This window comes from Phalacrocorax carbo, chromosome 23 (genome assembly GCF_963921805.1).
Source record: "Phalacrocorax carbo chromosome 23, bPhaCar2.1, whole genome shotgun sequence".
Classification (NCBI taxonomy): domain Eukaryota; kingdom Metazoa; phylum Chordata; class Aves; order Suliformes; family Phalacrocoracidae; genus Phalacrocorax; species Phalacrocorax carbo.
In genome coordinates, this window is record NC_087535.1 from 6224256 (window position 1) to 6243306 (window position 19051).

Genomic DNA, 19051 nt, shown 5'->3' on the forward strand with positions numbered 1-19051 from the left:
GCATCCAGAAAGTTCAGTCCAAAGCCAAGCAGTTTTCACAGGACTTAAACATCTCGGGGTTACAGGACAGGGAGCCGCACAACAAATCATCCTCAGAGACTCCTGCAGATCTGCAGCTCCTGACACAGGGCCATTTGCAAAGCAAATATTTCACAGCTAACAGAGCAGCCTAAAAGGCACTTTCTTTACCTAAAGCCACAATGATGTATATGGAAGAGGGAGGGGGGAACTTCACCGGTGGAAAAGCAACAGGTCTGAGCGAGCTCTGGCAGCGCCGCCTGCTCCCTCTGCCCTCCGCGGAGCGAGGGGCCAGCGCACCCGCGAGGTGCTCACGGCCAGGTCAGTACTGGTCATACTGGTCAATGCCCCCCGGTGCCGATGCACACACGGTAATGATGTCTAGAGCACTGCTCCTCGCTGGTTAAGAGACGAGGCTGGGATAAAGCGGCTGCAGGCACATAAAACAGCCCCTTCCACCTCTTCCATTCAAATCACCTTCAGCATCCCCAGCACACCCCCAGCAGCCAGCGCCGGCCACCTCCCAGCACCCGCGGGCCATCGCTTACAGCAGCAGGCAGCGGCTCTGCCCTCCCCACTGCCGTGCCCTTCTCACCACGGCGTGAGGGGAATCTTTAGGGGATGGCATTAATCTTCGTTGCCTCCCACCGAGCGGTGGGCGGGAGTGCAGCTCTGCTCATAATACTCTGCGTAAGGGCGCCTGAACTACATCAACCGGGTATAAAAATGTCACATCGGCCACCAGAAATTGCTCAGGTGCTCTAGAGGGTGCTCGCTTAAAACCAACAAAAAGTCAGCCCGCGCCCTTTAAACCCTCCTTTCCTCCACCTAAGGCAAGGTTCCCCTGCAACGGGCTCGGAGGGGCTCAGCATCACGCACGCGGGCAGACCGACCACGGAGCGTTTGGTACCCACCGGAGGAGCAAAGCATTCCTCAGTACACCTCAGGCTACAGAGGTCCGTGGCCCTCTGAGCTCTGCTGTGCTAATTGACGTTATCTGCTTTTCTCTGGGTGATTACGTGTTATTATTTCACCACGGGCACAGGGAGTTTCCCAGTCACGGAGCGGGATGAATGAAATCATCCCCCTGTGGCAGAATTAACCACCAAAGTAACTATGGATGAGCTGAGAGCTGTAGTATTTCTGAGGCAATGAAATGTGCCGGGATTTTGGAGGATGCTTACAGAAGATGGGTTTTCTGTTCGCAACGTCCTGGCCAGGTTTCTCATGAGGAAGGTGCTGCCTCACCCGTCGGGGAGCAGACCTGCATCGCGTGACCTCAGCACTTCAAAGAATTTTATGGGATTAGCACAAACAAGCGATAGATCATTAGCTGGGGGAAAAAAAAAAAAAGGTGTTGGAAAATAAAGAAGGAAAAATATGTCTTCGTACAGTGTGTCTGCACGTGGGGAAGAGGCAGCGAGAGGAGGGGGAGTGCTTGCCCCGAGGTCTGGCTCCTCTGCACGTGCCAGCATCCTGCACCCACCCCTGCCTCCTGCACCCGCTGCAGTCGGGGCTTGCAGCTCTGCCTTCGGGAAGGGAAGAGGTCTGTTGGGCCACGTCTCTCTTCTCTAGCGCAGGGATATTCCTTCCAACAAGCCCTGCAGTATTTTGATCACGCCGTTTTAAATTTTGTGTTTATAGCCCTTGATTAGGTGGTGAAATCTTCTGGAGACGGCAGTCCCTGCCCTGGTGCCTGCCATACGTTTGATTGAGCCTCCGCTCATTCCCAGATTAAAAATAACAAAATTTGTTCTTCTATCAAGAGCTGCAAAAATCTTTGGCCCCAATTCTGCTGATGCTTATATAATCTCCGTGCTGAAGTATGTTCCCCATTTCTCACAGGGTTAGCTCTCGATTGCTGAAGGTGTACGTGGGAGCAAAGTCAAATCTGCTGCATGTGAAACCAGAGCTGCAACAGTTTGAACTTGCACAGAGAGCAGATACAGCGAGTAAAAAGGGGTTGCAGCCTCGGAGGCACAAAATTGCTCTCGTCCTGCAGGGCTTATTTAACTGAAATGCACTGAGCTTTCATACATTAAAAAACCCCTATTGTCTCCCCGATGCACAGACAATTAATGCTTCAGGACTGAATTATAAAGCCATTTTTTCTCAATATAGCCAGTGCTTTTCCTGTAAGCTTCAGCCTTTCCCTCTGAAAGCAAGAAATTGGAGAAGCTTTTCTGCACTCGTAGGGGTTCTTGGTGTGGGCTCCGTGGCAGACTTACTATTAATATGGGAAGATTTTTAATCTGGGGGCTCTTGGTAGCCCCACGACATTTGTCACTGGTTTTGCCCTGCACTGCCATTAACCCCTCGCCTGCTGCTTGACCGCTGGTGGCTCCCAGCCCTGGGCGCACCCTCACGTCTCACCGGCCTCAGCGGAGCTCAGCGAAGCAGCCGATGAGCCCATCAAGGCAGCAACGCTACCGATTCCACTTCGATATTTTGTGGGCTTTTTTTCCTGATAGAAACTGTTAATTGAATTTGTCTGCCCGTGAAAAACAAGCGGCAGCTCACACCGGGCACCGGCTGAGACGAGCCGTGGTGCAAGTCCTCTTGCCACAGCTGTGCCGGTGCCCCCCAGCGCCCACCCACCCACTGCACCCACCGCTGTTTCGGTCGGGGGGCATGGCGTAACTCTGCCCACGCCTGGCAGCCCTGCTCCCCAGCCCCACTGCTCTTCCCACCCTGGCACCCCACGTAGCTCCGCTAAGGCAACACGTCTCCATCTCAGCAGCACCTAGCGCCATCCAAGCCTTGCTCAGCTGGTGGGCAGAAATGGTGTTTGCTTGCTAGAGCAATGCCGAGAAATGAATTTCTGCTTTAAATAGTCAGGGTCAGAATCGTTTCTCTTTTGCCATAAAAGCTGTTTGAAACCAGGTGCAGTAGGAAGAGAGCCTGTAAAAGCTCCTAATAAGCACTCTTAAATCATGTGGTTAAAGAACTCAGAATAAGTGGCTGGAAGCAAAGTTTCTTTATCCTTCTCTCCCCCGGACTGGGCTGTGCAACTGTTGCTTCTGTGCTTTGTGGGAGTGAAATCAAATGTCAAATATTCTGCTTTGGAAGAAGTTGGCAATGAAACATGAAAGGCTCATGGAGAGCTCAAAAGGACTGCGGATAAATTGGAGCGAGGCACAGACAGGGCTGGGACAGGAGCCAGGGGGAGTGGGGAAGGACTGTGCCTACAACCACAACTCCAGATTTTAGGATGAAGAAACTGCTTTCCCTAATGTATTTCGGCATAAAGCTGATCCTATCTGCTGCTAGCACAGAAGGAAGGCGGGCTTCGTACCGAAATGTTACATCTACTCGTTTGTTGGGAAGCATCCACACATCTCGGCTTATTCAGCATAATCAGTCCAACACAGAGCATCTCATTTCATCGCTGGTCTGTACCCAACACCACAGCTCAAGACCTGCTACCGATCAGTATTGGGGAGCACAGGCTTCTTAGCCAAATTCCACAGGAAAAAAAAAACCACCGTTTTTTGAAAGATGTGTTTTGACACAGGCACGTATCCTATTTCTTTCTCAGCAGATATTTAAAATCACAGGCTCTGGACAATCCTCCCCCAGCATGTTAACATGCAGCAGATCAACGTTAAGAACAGCTGCTCACTATGTCGTTTTGCTGTGGCAGAATTTCATTTTGTTCCAGATTTCAAGACTTCAGAAGGCACATTTACTGTGTATTCTCAGTCATTCTGAGGGCACTTCCCACCATTTACAGCCTCAGCCCTCTGAAGCTGGTGGACCTTTCTCCTTCTCTTGGTACTGACCCCTTTTCAATCTTCAGGCTCCTTTATTAGAGCGCTCAGGAAAAGATATATTCTTCCCTCCACATGGCTGAACTATCACATTGCCAGAATTAGGGCAGTGGGGTCACAGGGGCTGGTAAAATCCATATGTAATGGCATGCTGGGACTTCTGGACCCAAAGCACGCACCTACCTCCAAGCTGGAATGGGATCCTAAACTTGCGGCTGTTCATGGCAGTTTCTATTGCTGAGTTGCTATAACAAGCATATAATGCCTTCTTTAACCATAGGGATTCATTCAGTTAAGTCTTTTAGTGGGAAGAAGACTTTGCACTCTTCTACAGTAGTTATTCCCTGGCTTTAAATAACTTTTAAGCTAAGTATTTGCCAATTTTTTTTGTTTTGCTGCTGGTTAGCAAAACAGTTTTTCTGGCTTTGGAGGAGCTGTAAGCTCCCCAGTGCAAGGCGAGCTGTTACGATAGCTGCTCACCCTCTACCTCCATCAGGAGATCTTCCAGCGCTTCACACTGATACTTCTCCATAGCATCTCACTCAGAGCAGGTGGGAAGGAGGACAGGTATTTGTTTACCAGCAGACATGGAAAGCTGTTAGCGACCAGAGGGTTAACTCAACACAGAACAATTTAATGGCATCCAGACACTTTCAGATGCAACACTTCTCTCTCCACCACCCACAAGGCACCAGCTCTATTAATCTGAATTACACAGTCATGAGTAATAGCTAATAAAATGCTCAGCAGAGCCAGTGAACCCAGAAGTCTGGCTTAATGGTGGGGACTTTGTGTGTTTTGTTGTCTCAGAGAAGAACAGAAGGTCCCAGATTATTTACATTGTGCCGGCTTCCCTAAGCAACAGACTCCCGTGGACCCCCGGCCATAAATTCCCACTGTAATAATTTTGGTTTTGCTTTCTACAGTCTAGTCCCTCTTTGCAGAGCAGGAGTTTAACCTGTTCAGAAACAAGCTCAGAGGAAGGGCCGTGTGGACAATAAACACTGGCGAGTCCCAGAGACACCGGCACAAGGCGGGAGGCAGCGACCCGGTCCCGGGCTCTCCCTCTGGGATGCTGTGACGGCTCACGTGGACACCGAGCGAGATGAGGCTCCCGCTTCCGAGACCTGCCTCGCGGGTTTGCCAGTCCCAGGGACGAGCTTGTGTGATGAAACCGACTCCAAAGAAGTCGCCTCCCGGGAACGAGAAGTCGTCCCTGGTCTGCAGACCTGAGCTGCTCAGGATTGATGCCTGTTAACCAGCCCGCCCTGGTCAGAGCGCTGCGAACGTGTGGAACGTGTTCACACCACCCCCGTCCTAAAAGCTATACGGACACTAATGACTTTTCCTTGTAAGACCACGGTGTGATACAGGAAAAGAGCTACTCCCATTTTTAAAATGAGAAATTGTGGTAAAGATTACATGATTGATTTCTGATTAGACAGAGCCAAGAAGGGACGTTCGCTGTGCTGGGGGTGAGGCTGCAGGGTGCCCACCCACCCGCACTGTGCTTGGTCCCACCTCTGTGCACCAGCATCACTCACTCACCACCACTTAAAATATACCGGTAAACCAATAAATAAAGCCATCGTACAGGATACTCAAAGCTACACAGAACCACAGCCTGCCAGTCGGTCAGTAATGCTCGTGGCTCAGGATCTCGTTCTCTAGGCAGGGTTCAAAGCCCCGCACCACGTTTCCTCCACAGCAGCTCAGCTCCAGCACCTGCAGACAAGAGCAAGCGGGCACAACCCTCTCCCCGGTGCGCTGCTTTCAATCTCTGGTAGGAGTCAGATAAACTAAGCTTCGGCTGGTGCCCCGTCTACCCGCACCGATCTCCGCACCGCGGGGCTCAGCACGCCGCCTCAGCTCCGTGTGCTCCGGCAACACCCTCCTCATGGAAAGAAGCTGCAACCACGGAGGTACAGAAGCAGATGCCTTACCTGTCGCTCCGACATGACGTACAGATACTTCTGATCGATGGAGAAGGCCATGTCTCGAAGGACTGGGCTCCCGTCCTTGAAAACTGTCACCATTTCATACTGAATTCCACCATGGGGAGGACCATCTGCTCGGATCTGGAAGAAGCACAAAGAGATTACAGGTGATTTCATAGCAGCCAAATTCCGATTTTATTTTGGGGGTTGGGGGGGTGAGGGGAGCAGGATGAGGTAGGAAAAGGAATGTAATTCAAAATCTCAGCTCGCAAGCTGGAGACAAAGCTAAGTACTGGCAAGCGACATGCACGCACAGGTGTTAAAGCAAGGGCTCCTTCTCCACTGAAGTTGATACGATTTCTCCAATCCATGAGAAATGATAGAGTTTTGAGGTCGCAAGGTGAGCACACAGGCTGTCAGTGTGCTATGACTGACCACGGGCATCCAAGAGTAACAGAGATTGTAAACTTTTTAGGTTCTCTCCAAAGTAAGCCTGAAAGAAGACTGCAAGACTCCGCAGGCAGCACAACAAAGCCAAGTTACAGAAGAGAGGTTTATTTTTCTCCAGATGCATAAGAAATGAGACTCAGACAATCTCCGTCACCTCTTGCTGCCACAGAAGCCTCCTACAATACCATCTTTGCCTAAAATTTTGGAGGTGCTGCTGCCATCCCACTACTTTCAGATTTGCAGGATTCAGCAAGGCGAGCCCAGTCCAGCCCGTGCTGCTGAGCGAGCAGAGAACTGACACAGCGGCCATATGGCTCGTGCAGCCTGACGGGCTCCCAGCATCCATCCACCCCACCAAAACACAACTCCCTGCTCCGGCAGGAAAACCTGCCCAAACTGTGACAAATCCCATCCCTGCCAGGAGCGGCTGCTGTTGAGGATATGCCATCTCTTCCAAAAGTTAATAATTTATGGCCTTGGGGGCCGTGCAAGGGGAAGGGAGGAGGATAAACAAACAATTTACATTGTCTTTCCGACCAGGATTTGCATATTTGAATAGCCATTTGATGGCAACATGGTGTCTACGTAGCTGAAAATGCTGGCAAGCGTCAGGCAGGGAGAGGAGAGCAGTCAGGCGAGGCGGGGGCTCGGTGGAACCGCGGCCGGCCCCGTGGCTCACAGCGACAGCGATGCCGTTAGACGGGCCAGGAACGCGCTCGGCACCGGGGTGTCGAGCAGCATGTGCACGCTGCCCTGCGAGGGGAGGGACACAGGGGGGACTGCCTGTCCCTAGAAAAACCTCTTATCACAAAGATGCCATCTGCTGCAGCCGCATGCCGAGCTGCCTTGCCGCATCCCGTTTTGCTGCTCGATTACTCCCTGCCTGGCTGCGGAAGGGAGAAAGAGGCACGAAGAACCGGCTTTGGACAAGTCTAAGCCTTCAGAAGAGGCAGAATGGAGCAGCAGAGAGGGACATCTATTTTTTCTGGTCTATGTCCCCAGGAGGTAAGAGAGCAGGTTGTTAAGCATCTTAAGATTTATCTGAGAGATGTGCCACCCCAGCTGGAAATACAAAGAGATCTTCACACTCATAGAGGAGAGATGCTCCCCTGCACCCTCCGCCAGATAAATCCTCTGCTTGGAAAAAGCCCTGATGCCTCCTGCCATGTAAAGACATGTTGGGTACACAAACACATTTATTTTCTGGATTTCTCTCTTCTCTCGTTACCTTCTGGGTTTTTAGTGATATAAAAGAACACCAGGTGTGAATCTGAGCGGCCTGGTTTAACACCCATGGTCAGATCAGGGAGCCTCTGGCAGGATTAAACAGGCAGCCCAAGCCTGGCTCAAAACCCTGAACTTTCAGAAAGCAAAATGCAAAAATAGGCAGAAGGTCAAATCCTGCTTTAGTTACACCTGTGCAAATCAGCATACTTCATTGCCTTCATGAAATTCTGAGGACTAGAGGCAGGTTGAGACCAGTATGAGACCAGTGCCTTACTGGGGGCTGCAAACGCAAGTGACCGGCGCTGCCTGCGGAACCACCATCCCGTGCACGCACCACTGCCACCTCCCGCACCAGCCCGTGCCACGGACATAGGGACGAGGCGGCAAAATCACCTGCGGAATAAATAGCAGGGACACTGGGCTGTCAGGGACACACGGCCGCTTCCATGCAAACACCTGATTAATGGCCAAACGGGAATGGAAACGCTGGACATGAAGGATCAGCAGCCTTTGTGAAAAACAACTGTTTCTCAGGGTTCCCTCGGGGCACTGGCAGCTCGTTAAATTGAGCTTCTTTCTAGTAATGAGGTCAGACAGGGCTAATAAAGAGAGATACCACTGGACAAGCCTTGTGCAGGCCAATTCCAACTGGGAATTGCGGCTCTGGGCTGGAGACGGCACCACGTGCGTGGTGGCTCCTCCAGCCTGGACAGGTGCTTGGAGTTGTGCCGGGCACGGGTGTCTTGGGACGCAGCCGGAGCTCTGCAGAGGGTGCTGGGTGCTGCCTGCACCCTCCTGCCTCCCCCATAGGTGTCTCACCAAGCCTGTCAAGGTGAGATGGCTTCGTGCTGCTCAGAGACCACAGGACAAGGGGAGAGCGGAGCCCGCCGGCCTCCTGTCCCCCACGCTGTGGTGTGTGTTATCCCAGAGCCCCGTGCCCAGAGCACAGGGCCCGAGACGCACCCACTGACACCAGGATGCTCCACTGCATCTCTTCCTGAGGGCTTGGTTTCCATGACAACAAATGATGATGTCAGAGAAGAATGATGATTCCTGCGAACGAGGAAGAAGAAAGGGATCATCTTCACAGCAGGAAGCTTCTTGTTGATGTTTGGAGAGAGAAAGAATTCCCCTGCCTAACTTACAGGTGCCCTTCCAGTGCCAAACAACTCCCGACCCATCACTAGCACAGTGGCGTGGTACCGACCCTGCAAGTCCGGGCTCATCCCTGAGGCCAGGCTCCAGGCACAGCGGTGCAGGAGAGGGGGGCAGCGGGATGGGGCTGGGCTGCTGGTGGTCGTGTTTCTTTACATCCCCCTAACACTGTTGGGGTTTTTTTCTCTCTCACGACATGATGACAGGGCATGGGAAGGGCTTAGGAGAAAGACACAGAGGGAAGGGGTGCAGGTTGGAATGGGTGGGAGCGCAGTGGAACAGGGAGCAGGCGGGTACGGGGAGAAGCACATCAGTGCAATGGAAACCAGAGGTGTCCAGGATCAGAGGATGTTCAGGATCAGAGGATTCAGAGACATGCTCAGCCACCTGAGAGACAGCAGAGACCGGGAGGACAGATCGCAGGCTTGCACACTCGGACGCGTATCGGAGAAGCCGTTTGGGACAGACACAGCGGTTTCCTCAGTCACTCTCCATGTGCGTTTACAAATATGGATTGAAAAGTGCCTGATGACATAATCTGCAAATCCAAATATCTTCCCTGGCTCGGAAGACACCGGGCCAGCAAAACGCCCCACGTGACAGAGCAGAACGCTGCTCATTTCAGGGAACGGCAGCCCTTCAAAGGCACTGCGCAGATTTATGTGTCTAATACCCCCACAACACAGACAGCAGGCATAAACTCTGCATTATCTTAAGAGATTAGCAAAATACCATGGTGTGCCCTGTATATGTTGCAGCGTAGCACCCATGGCGATAAGCGTATGAGCCGTTCAAGGATCTAATACGACGTGAAGCTCCAACATACCTATTGTACTACAGTTTCTGTTAGGTATTTTGCCCAGCCTGTACAAGAGCTAAGATACATCTGGATTCCCTTCCAGTTCCCTCCAGCAGGCTCCCATTAGAAGACACTGAATCTCTTTGTAGGAACTTTCCACGATTAAATTACCTGTCTGTTTTCATTATGAGTGTTTCAATGAGGCTGACTCATGATGAAACGCCTGATGCCACTAAAACCAGCTGAGTAAGTCCATGCGTGAAGGGACCGATTCCCCATCCCGGGTCCTAGACGCAAGGCCACCTGCTCATTCCTCAACAACTGCAGCTTCTCCCCACGTACGCAGATGCCTCATGGGAGATGGGTCCCAAAGCACCTCGCTACTGGCTGCACTCCTCCACCTGAGATGGCCCATGGAGGCATGGAAAGGGGTCCTGAAACGATGCTCTTGGTCAAGAAGTGCAAGGCACTGGCTGAATTTGCTTATTGTTGTATGTAACGGTGACAAAGTGAAAAGCCTAGTTGACCCTGGAGCCTTAAGACTGCTCCTTTCATGCTGGGATTTCTAGCCCTTCAGGGTGAGTGCTATCAAATAACATTGCATTTGTGTAAAATGGATGTTTCAAGAACTGTGCCAGCTTTGGGAACGCGCACTGGAGCGTTATTGCATCTACTGCCTGAAATAGAAACCAAAGACAACGAGGCGCAGCCTTCGCTGCCAAGGTGCGCCTTTGCAGAACTGCCACATATTTGCCATTCGGGCCTGCACATCTCAGCTCTTGGGCATGGCCCATTAGCGCTTCCCATAAAGCTCTAGGACGGATCTCTTGCTACAGTGCAGGAAACTTCGCAGAAAGACTGTTACTGGCAGCAGGTTTCTGAACCAGGCTGGAGCGCAGTATAGTTTAAATAGCCTTTCCCTTCCTCCTCCTGTCTGTGGTACTGTGGGGTTTCTCCTACCTAGACCTGGTACTAAAGGAAGCTTTCACAAGTAAGAGACTCAGCGCTGCAAAAGCTCCCTAAAAACAGGACAAGATAAATAAATATTAGTCCAGATTTTCTGTGCGTGCCTCTGCCAAACAGTCTTTGCAAAAAGGATTTACTTTTGCTAATCCAATTTAATTAAAGTGGGCTACTCTTCCTCCAGACCAGACTAAGAAGGAGGTGAGATGCTCACGATGACCTGCCACTTTTGCTGTCCCCCTCACGAACACCCTTTCTCACAGCATCATTTTACAGGGTTGCCCATGCTGGCGTCTGCCTCCGACAGCCAGAGAGAAAAAAGCACGGCAATCTTTAGGAGGGGAAAATCCAGAATACAAATTGCAAATCTCTGTACAAGAAGTTTCCAAGAGCCCTTCAGACCCTATATGAAATTCTTCTGCGGGTAAAGTACCCCTTAGACTCCCTCAGAGCATTGCTAACATCAAACAACTCTTGGCGCTGGGGGAGCTAGGCTGGAGCCATTTGCAGGTCATTAATAAACCACAGGGAAGCCGAGTGGTTTGCTGAGTACCGTACAGCCAGTCCAGAGGAGGTCTGGGATCTGAATCTGGTACCGCAGATGCGTGGGGCCCTGCCTGAGCCGCTGGATAGCATCCCTCCCCACACCTCCATCTGCGGGAGGAGGAACCCAGCCCCAAAGAACTGGCTTTCCCTGCGCACACCTCCTGCAGGCAGGAACGCCAGGAGTGTGATTTAGCTCACTGCTCTCCACGTGGGAAGTCTCCCCCTTGAAATTTAAGTGAAATAGTAATCCCATTAAGTATCTTTCCTTTAAATCATAGATATGTCCATGAGGAAGTTAATGACAACCCTTACACGCATATTCAATTCAAATCAGCATATCCAATTAACTTCATTACCTGGAGGCTCCCTCATATCCCAGTCTCTTTCTCTCCTGTCACATCTTCTTTATGCATTTTTGCCAAATCAGGATAGAATACATCCGCCATGGTAGGCATCGCTTTTATTTTTACCCCACAGATAGCACGGGGAAGCCTCGATAGATGGGTTCACTCCAGAAAGTCACAACACTGTCAGGCTGAGTGGCTCGTAGCAAAACAGCTCCTCAAGACCAAATGATCTGGTCTCCCAGGGAGAAGAAAATCTATCCTTTCCAGAATTACACTGGCTGACTAAACATTAAATACACTCACTAATCCCCATTGGGGTTGCCCTTACAAAACTCTACGGGACCAGCTGGGGAGAAAAATCAGTTTGGTAAAGAGCTCTTTGCAGCGAGCCCCGCGAGCACGCAGGCGTTGGAGTTGCGCCGCGACCACGAGGGCTCTCCTCGAGCACTGCCTACTGGTACCATGACCATTCCCTAAATTTCTGCAGACACAGATCTTTCTTTCATAAAGCGCCAGAGAGGGGCCTTGAGCAGGGCGGCCGCGGCCACCAGAGCGATGGGCAGCAGAGCCGGCTGGGAAGGGAACCAACCAGCGGGACCAGTGATGAGCAGCCCAGTGGCGTCACATCAGCGTCTCACCTCACGCTGCGCCTGGACACCGCTTGGAGGCTCAATTTCAGGAGGCACTAACGAGCGGTGGGGAAGTCACTGGCGCTTCGGTGCAAGCACCCGAACTCTCCCCACAGCTCCCCCCTCCCTCCAGCGAGGGCCGCCCAGGAGACACCGCGCTGCAAAGCCCCGGCGTTCAAATTCACCGTTCCTTTTGAACTTCAAAGAGACATGAAAGCCCTATCCAAGCAAACCCAGCCTCGCATCCCAACTTCTCCCTCCTGCTGCTGGGCACAATGCAGACAAAGCGTCAAGGCAGTGCAAAGCCAAGACCGCCTCTCTCCTCGTGTTTTCTGAGTCCTAATCTCGCTTTTTGGAGACATTTTCCTCCTCCAGCCCCTCCCTGTACTTCAGGGAAGCTCCAGGTGCAAGGAGACAGACCTCCTCTGTCCCTGTCTCGCTGAGATCTCACCTTTCCCAATAGATTAAATTGCTGGGACCCCCTGCTCAGATGATCCCTCATTTCCAGGAGCCGCAAACACCACCTGCATGGGCGGCTGTGGCTGACTTTATACCTACAAAAGGGGATGGGGGAGAGGGAAGGGAATGCTGTGCCACAGGTCTGGGGCGCAGGAGGTAACGTGGGGTCAGCAGCTGTACAGCCACGCACAGCACGGGGGAGGCCGGGTGGCTTTGAGCCCGAGTTTATTCTGATCAGGCTTCATGACCCGAATTATTTATAGATCTGAGGTTTCTGTGAATTCAATACTCATGTCAAAAATGTCTCTATGTATGTGTCTTTCACACCCACATGTGTTTCCCATCTCTTCTGCTTGGGAAATGTTAGCTAAGTGTTCAAAGTCACAACCTGGGAACCTGCAGCTCCCCAGAGGAAGAGCGAGTCAGAGGAACTGCTGGGCTAATTGGGGAAGAGCACAGAGAAACCCCCCGGGGTCCCAGGCGGCTCCGCAGGGAGGAAGGGATCGTAGTCTGCAGCACTGGCACCCACACACGCCGCTAAGCACAAAAATGCCAACCCAGCAAATAAACCAACCCAAATTAACTCTCAATTCCTGCATCTCGAGAGCTAAGGGTGGAGGACTGTTCCTGAGAGCAAGGCTTTCTTCCTAGCCCCGTGCGACAAGAAGGCTGCAACCCTGCCCAGAATCAGCACGCTCAACTAAAACAGAGACACCTGGATGCTTTCAATCTTACCATTTCAAAGAGCTTGAACCTATCTACAGGGAAGGCAAGGCAGGTTTTAAAAAACCAAACAAAGAAAAACCCACCCTTCCTTCTGTGCTAAAGCTCAAGGCAGAGTCAACAGGCTATCGTACCAGAGATCCCAGCCGTTTGGCAACCCCCCGTGTCCCCCGGCTAATGGCAACCACTGGCGATACCAACGTTCAAGACGCTGCTTTGGGAGCGCACCCAGGAGGCCGGGCACTCGGATCGCCGCAGGGAAAAGAGCTTCCACTAACACAGTCCCTCCTATTCACAGGCAGATCCCGCGCTGCCGCTCTGCCGGCTTCTGGAGGTGAAAGAAGCCAATGCCAATTCCTGGGCTGAAGCGGTAGCTCAGACATCCTAACAGGTACCAGTACAAAACCTTCAGAGGAGATTGCCACTGGAGCTGTTCTCTCTCTCTCCCCTAAGCCTTTATTTCCTTCTTCCACCCTTCTTCTTCCTCCACCCTTCTGGAGAGCTGATCCTCCAAGATAAAACAGGGAGGATGGTACAGAGGCACCATGCAGAGACTAATCAGCAGCCCCCATGTCTTTAATTTATTACTGCATGAGAGGCTCGTTTAGAACAAAGCTGCCAGTTCGGAAGATCATTCCTTTAAAAGACTTTTTATTTGAAAAGCTGTCAGCTCACACCTTGTCACAGCCCGACTTGCAGCAGCAGAACTTTAATAACGTGCCACCTCATGCAAATGAGCTGCTAATTAATTAAGTAGTATTCTTCCGGGGATGGATTCATTAGAATCAAATTTGGGTAGGCTGACTGGCTAGGTCATATTGCTTTGGACGGTGCTTTAGATCAGCAGCATTGCCTTTGCCTTGAGTCCCAGCGCTCGGGTGGTTCCCATCAGGAGGGAAGCTCTCTCCCACCCCTGCCCCCTCGGGAAGGCTCCGCACACCGTAGGGAATCCCTGCAAAGCCACGCCGCGACCCAACCACTTGCACGGCACAGACCAGACCGAGCTTAGCTAAGAACAGTAGTGAGATGAAAAAAATGATTGAATGAAGCGCCCAGAAGATTGCCTTCTCTGCTCTTCAGGAAAGCCAGGGCGGAAGAGGGCCCAATTCAAAAGCAGGAGTTAGAGGGTATTAACTCTGAGGGCTCCGGGGATCAGCTGCCAGGCAGGGAACACTGCAAAGGAGCAGCGCTCTTTTTTTGGAGCACTTGTTGCAAAGAGCCCGTTGCCCGGGGTTCAAGGTGATCCGCCTTGCACCTTCCACCAGCATCAAAGAACAACCCATTAAAGGCAGAAGCACTTGAGAGCGTCCTGTGGATTTAGTCCCCGGGAGGACAGTTCAGGGCACGTCTGCAGCATGGTACGAAACCTATTCACTTCTCATTTGTCCCCTAATAAAGAGCCACAATGTGCAATGACTTCCCTTTTCTTTTGTTCAGCAATAAGCACCCTTCTCCCTTTACATCCCTGTATTATTTTTAAAGAGAGGGCTCAGTGCTTCTCTGGGAAATGGGAATCATTAGGTTTGCAGCACTTTGCTGCTTGCAGGCTTTACATTTTGGCACTGAGCAAGGAAATCATCAAAGAGACTAAGTGTTGGCCTCCAAGAGAAAGGAACGAGGTAGGTGTTGCTGTATCACAAGGCACTGCACGCTAACCTTTCCGCAACGTACTCCTTCAGCCTCTGCCATTCTTTCCTTGACTTACCCCTGCTTCTCCCGCTTGGTGCGGCTTTAATCCAGCTCCTTCCCTTAGTGCTGGGAAGTAAATGAAAGCACAGGCAGGCAAAGAGGACAGCTCCAGGAAGAGGCAGAGGGGTTTTCTTCCTTTTTCCTGAAGCACGCTCTTCTCCGTGGCGCTAGCAGCCTTTGGCAGGGATGCGCAGCCGCGTTAGCTGGCTGCAACAGGAGCCCTGGTTGCACAGAGGCCAGGCTGGCCCCACTCTGCCCTTCAGCCCGCTGGGTATGACAAAGCCCGAGTCATACCCTGGCTTTTTCTCCTCTTTGCCCTGAGCCCACCGCCGGGCTCCGCGTTAGCAGGCGCCTGAAGGGACTGCTGAGCAAGGACGGGAGAGGGGCACGCCTCGTCTTTGCTGCCTGTAGGATACAATTAGTGATGCAGGGAGTTGTGAGAAGCATGTTGGGGAGTGAGCAATAGCCACAGTGAAGGAAAACGGGACAGGGCGCTAAGCCTCTCTAAGCCTCCAGTGACTGACAGAAAATACAAGAGGAAGCACAGAGCTGGTGTTTATTTAGGGCGGCAACGGTACTGGGTACCTGCTCAGAATCGCTTGTCACATACCATTTGCAGCTCGTCACTAAAGTCCCAAATAGCACCGTATCTCTGTCACCCTTCCACACCTCACCTGTGCCCTTCCAGCTGAATAATCCTCCACTGCTCGGTGTCAAGCTCTCTCCCTACGATCATCCTCCGGCAGCAGTACATTTCACAACTGAAGGGATTGCTCTTGCTTAGTTTGGTTTGTTGACCTGGAGTGGCCATGTAAAATGGAATAAAAAGCCACTTAAACAATCTGGTCTAATGTGGAGTTTGCTCTAAACGAGCGGCAGCGAGCTGTGATTCTCCCCATGGAGGAAGAAAACTAAACGCCTGTCAAAAACTGTCACATGAAAACCCTGCTTCTCCCTAGTCAGGGCTTCCAGCTGATCAGGTGGGAACCAAAAAGTTCCTCAGGAAATATTATTCTCTTTCCTTTTCAAAAAACATCATGTAAGTAATACGTTTCAAACGACATAGACTTCCTGCCCAACGCCTCCCGGGAATGCTGCAACACAAGCCAAACCACCAGCCACTAAAGGCCAAAGCCCAGAAGGAAATAAAAGCATCTAAATTTTGTTATCTTTTGGTCTTATAAACTTGTGGAGAAACCCTGCCTGGTAGGTTAGCAATGCTTTAGGTCTGACAGGAGCGATCAGGTGAACAAGGAGGCCGTGCATATTTTTGGTTTCATTTGTGCATGCAGAGCCAGTCATGCGTTACTGAACAGATCTAACCTTGCTCGGGCAGAGGATGTGAGAAAATTACAGAGCACACAGCTTAGCTTAAATCCCAGGAAACGAGGCTCTCCCACATCGCCTGCTGCTCCGTCCCAGGCACTGGCCGGCTGCAGGGAACACCGCACGTCCCGGGGTACCACCGCTGCAGATGCCAGCGGGCAGGTAGGGGTGCAGGTAGCAAATGGGTATTTTCTAGTTAAGAAATGGGCCAGAACAAAGGAGCCCGAAGCTCTCACTGGCCAGCGGCTGACCGTGCCGTCCGTACACAGGCTGAATTTTACTAAAGCGACAGCTTTGCAAGTGAGGTCACTTAAGGACGGGCAGAGCCACAGCCAAACTGGCACTGCCCCGCGGCTCCCGGGGGCAGCTCCGCGCTGGCGCCGCGGGCGGCCACGCCGCAGGGCTCCCGGCTCTCTCCCCTCCCCTGCGCGCCGCAGCAGCCCGGCTCGTCGGTCTTTAACCACCTACCGGGGGGGACACGCTCTGCGTTTGGGTCCTGTTCACCACCAGGCATATGGGAGCTGGACCAAGCGTGGTTTCGTCAGGCAAGGCAAGATGCACGACGAACTGCCAGGCTGGTGCGCTGCTCAAGGACATTTGCTTATACAGGGCCTTGTACTGGATGCATTAGAGCCTTCTGGTAGGATTCAGACAAGAATAAATCCATGGGAGCTGAATCTCTCCTTATGCTTTCCTATCTGCTCATTCGTGCTCAGATCTCCCAGTGTCCAGCAGACGGAGGCCTGAGGGAACCCCGTTCCCAGCGCGAGTGGCACACGCCGAGGAAGACTGCTTTTGCCCCTGTGAGCTGCTTTCCCAAATGCTATTCTGGGGCAGATCAAGGATTTAAAAAAACACCCAAACCCTAAAAAACTGGAAAAAACCACCCCAAACAAAAAAAAAAACCAACAACAACAACAAAAAAAAAAAACAAACAAAAAACCCCAAACCTCTCTTCCATCTCTGCACTGTAACTCACTAAGCCTTCAGCATATGCCTTTTCCAGCACCTCAGAATTAATCAGCAGATAAACAGATGAACTGGCTCTGAATAATCTGGATATGCAACACGTGTAATACTGCTGAAGGCTGCCTTGGACACGCAGGGAGATCGCTGGGCTCGACGCGGGCATCAGTCCCCATCCCCGGGGAGCCGGTGCCGCTGTCGGGCACACACCGCAGACCTGGGACAGCATAAAACACCCTGCTGTGCCTCAGGCTAGAGAGGAAGGGAAGGAAGAGGCTGATGGATGGATCAACTCTCTGGTCCTCAAATGCCCAAACTCAAGGGCTAAAAGTTCAAATTCAGCTGAGGAAGGAGGGGGAACCTGAAGGAGCTTATTGCTCTGCCTATAGTCTCTGGAGCAGTCAGGATGGTGCTGCAATCGGTACTCAGGGATTGCATTTAACGCCTGAAGCACTTTGCAGCTCCAGCTGCGCTGTGAGCGCGGCTCTCACAGCCCTGCAGAGCAGCAGCGAGCTGCAGCCCCCGCAGCAAAGCCTCACCCGGTTCTGGCAGCACTACCCAGGGACAGGCAGGCAAGGAGCTCTGGGCCTTCCCACCTCATTCGCGGTGAAACAAGTCACAAAAGAGGCGAGTGGATGTGCCCAAGGCCGTGATACTTGCTGCACACAGCGTCCTTGTGGCATACCATGGGGTCATTTCAGCTGACGCCACGGCTCTTCCTCTGGAGGTCTTGGATGCCACGGCACCAAACACAAGAGCAGCCGTGGTAACAACGGGGTGACCCAGCCAAGGCACAGCGGCAACACTAGCCATCTCCAAATTCGGAGGAGGCAGGAACAGAAGGGCCACGGCTAAAGGGCTGGAACCGAAGAGCGGCGTGTTGGTGTGTACGAGCAGCACATCGCCCCGCAGCGCGACCCCGAACACCTTAGCAGGACCCAACCAGCCCGTGCCTGGTTTCATGCCGAAATGTTTTGCTTGTACTTTCCTCTGCACGATGAGGTGGAGCAGATGTGCCCTAGAGCTGTGAAACACCACGCTGGAAGGGCCGAGGCACGTCTTCCCCCGGGCCCCTGCTTTGTTCACACACCAGCCAGCACAGCTAATCCCTTATCGTGCCCATGGCCCAAAATCAACATCATGAGATAGGTTCAGGCTGGGGTCCATGGACGGGAGAGACAAAGCTACACCACGTTACTGCTTTCGCTTCCATAATTGACCTGTAGATAAACACATGGCTTCCGCTTTAATCCCCTGCAGCCTCATGAACATCAGCCATGCTAAATTTTTCATGTAATTAAGAGAAAAACCCTAATCCAGTGTAATTAGCTCCCTGATTGCCAACGTCAGGCAGAAAAGCGCTGTTTGAACAGCAATTCAGGTCTAGCTGGTTAGGCAAATACTGCGTGTGTGGCTCAGTAATTTAACACTGAAACAACTCCTCCTCTGCTGTCCTTATAGGCTTGCTTTCCTAAACAGTACTAAGTGGTTTCATGACTGAAATAGTCCTGATATCCCTGAAACTGCTGTTCCACCAAGCTCCGGTTACGTCCCTGAAGGGCTGGTCATGAAACAAGGCAACCAGTTCCCTGAGAACCACGCTAGCTGCGGATTTTGGAGTGGTCCCCTCGCCCCATCTGCATCCTTAAGTGATTAAGTGATTGCCACCAAGTTAGTAAGGCTATACCACCCCAAACTGCCTCATGTCAGGACCTGACAGGCACAATTAAGACCCTGAGGGAGAAATAGTCTCCTTGCGAGAGATGTTCAGCACCGCCGCCACAACCTGCCGGAGCTGGAGGCGATAGCAAAGCTTACAAGGAGTTTTACGGTGCAGGTCAAAATTCATCCCGGCCACTGAGCCTTTATGGCCTACAGTGGTATTTTGCTTTTCCATTCATATACATGAAGGCAAAATGCTAAGAGTAAAATGTTACAAATTTGGGAGGTGGAAGCAGATGGGAGAGGAATAGAGAATGTGGATATACGTGCCAACGGGGAGGCAGGGAAACCAAGAAAACATGAGTAGAAGATACCTTCATTTAAC

At 51.9% G+C, this 19051-nt stretch overlaps 1 protein-coding gene across 3 annotated transcripts in view; it reads right to left on the reverse strand.

The window, feature by feature from the left end:
- Window positions 1–19051, reverse strand: part of PLXNA2 (plexin A2) — a 182370-nt gene that overhangs the window by 95981 nt on the left and 67338 nt on the right. For all 3 annotated transcript variants that reach the window (XM_064471865.1, XM_064471864.1, XM_064471866.1), the window contains one exon: window positions 5732–5866. In XM_064471865.1, coding sequence (XP_064327935.1) covers window positions 5732–5866 — 135 coding nt within the window. The remainder of the gene's footprint in view (window positions 1–5731; window positions 5867–19051) is intronic.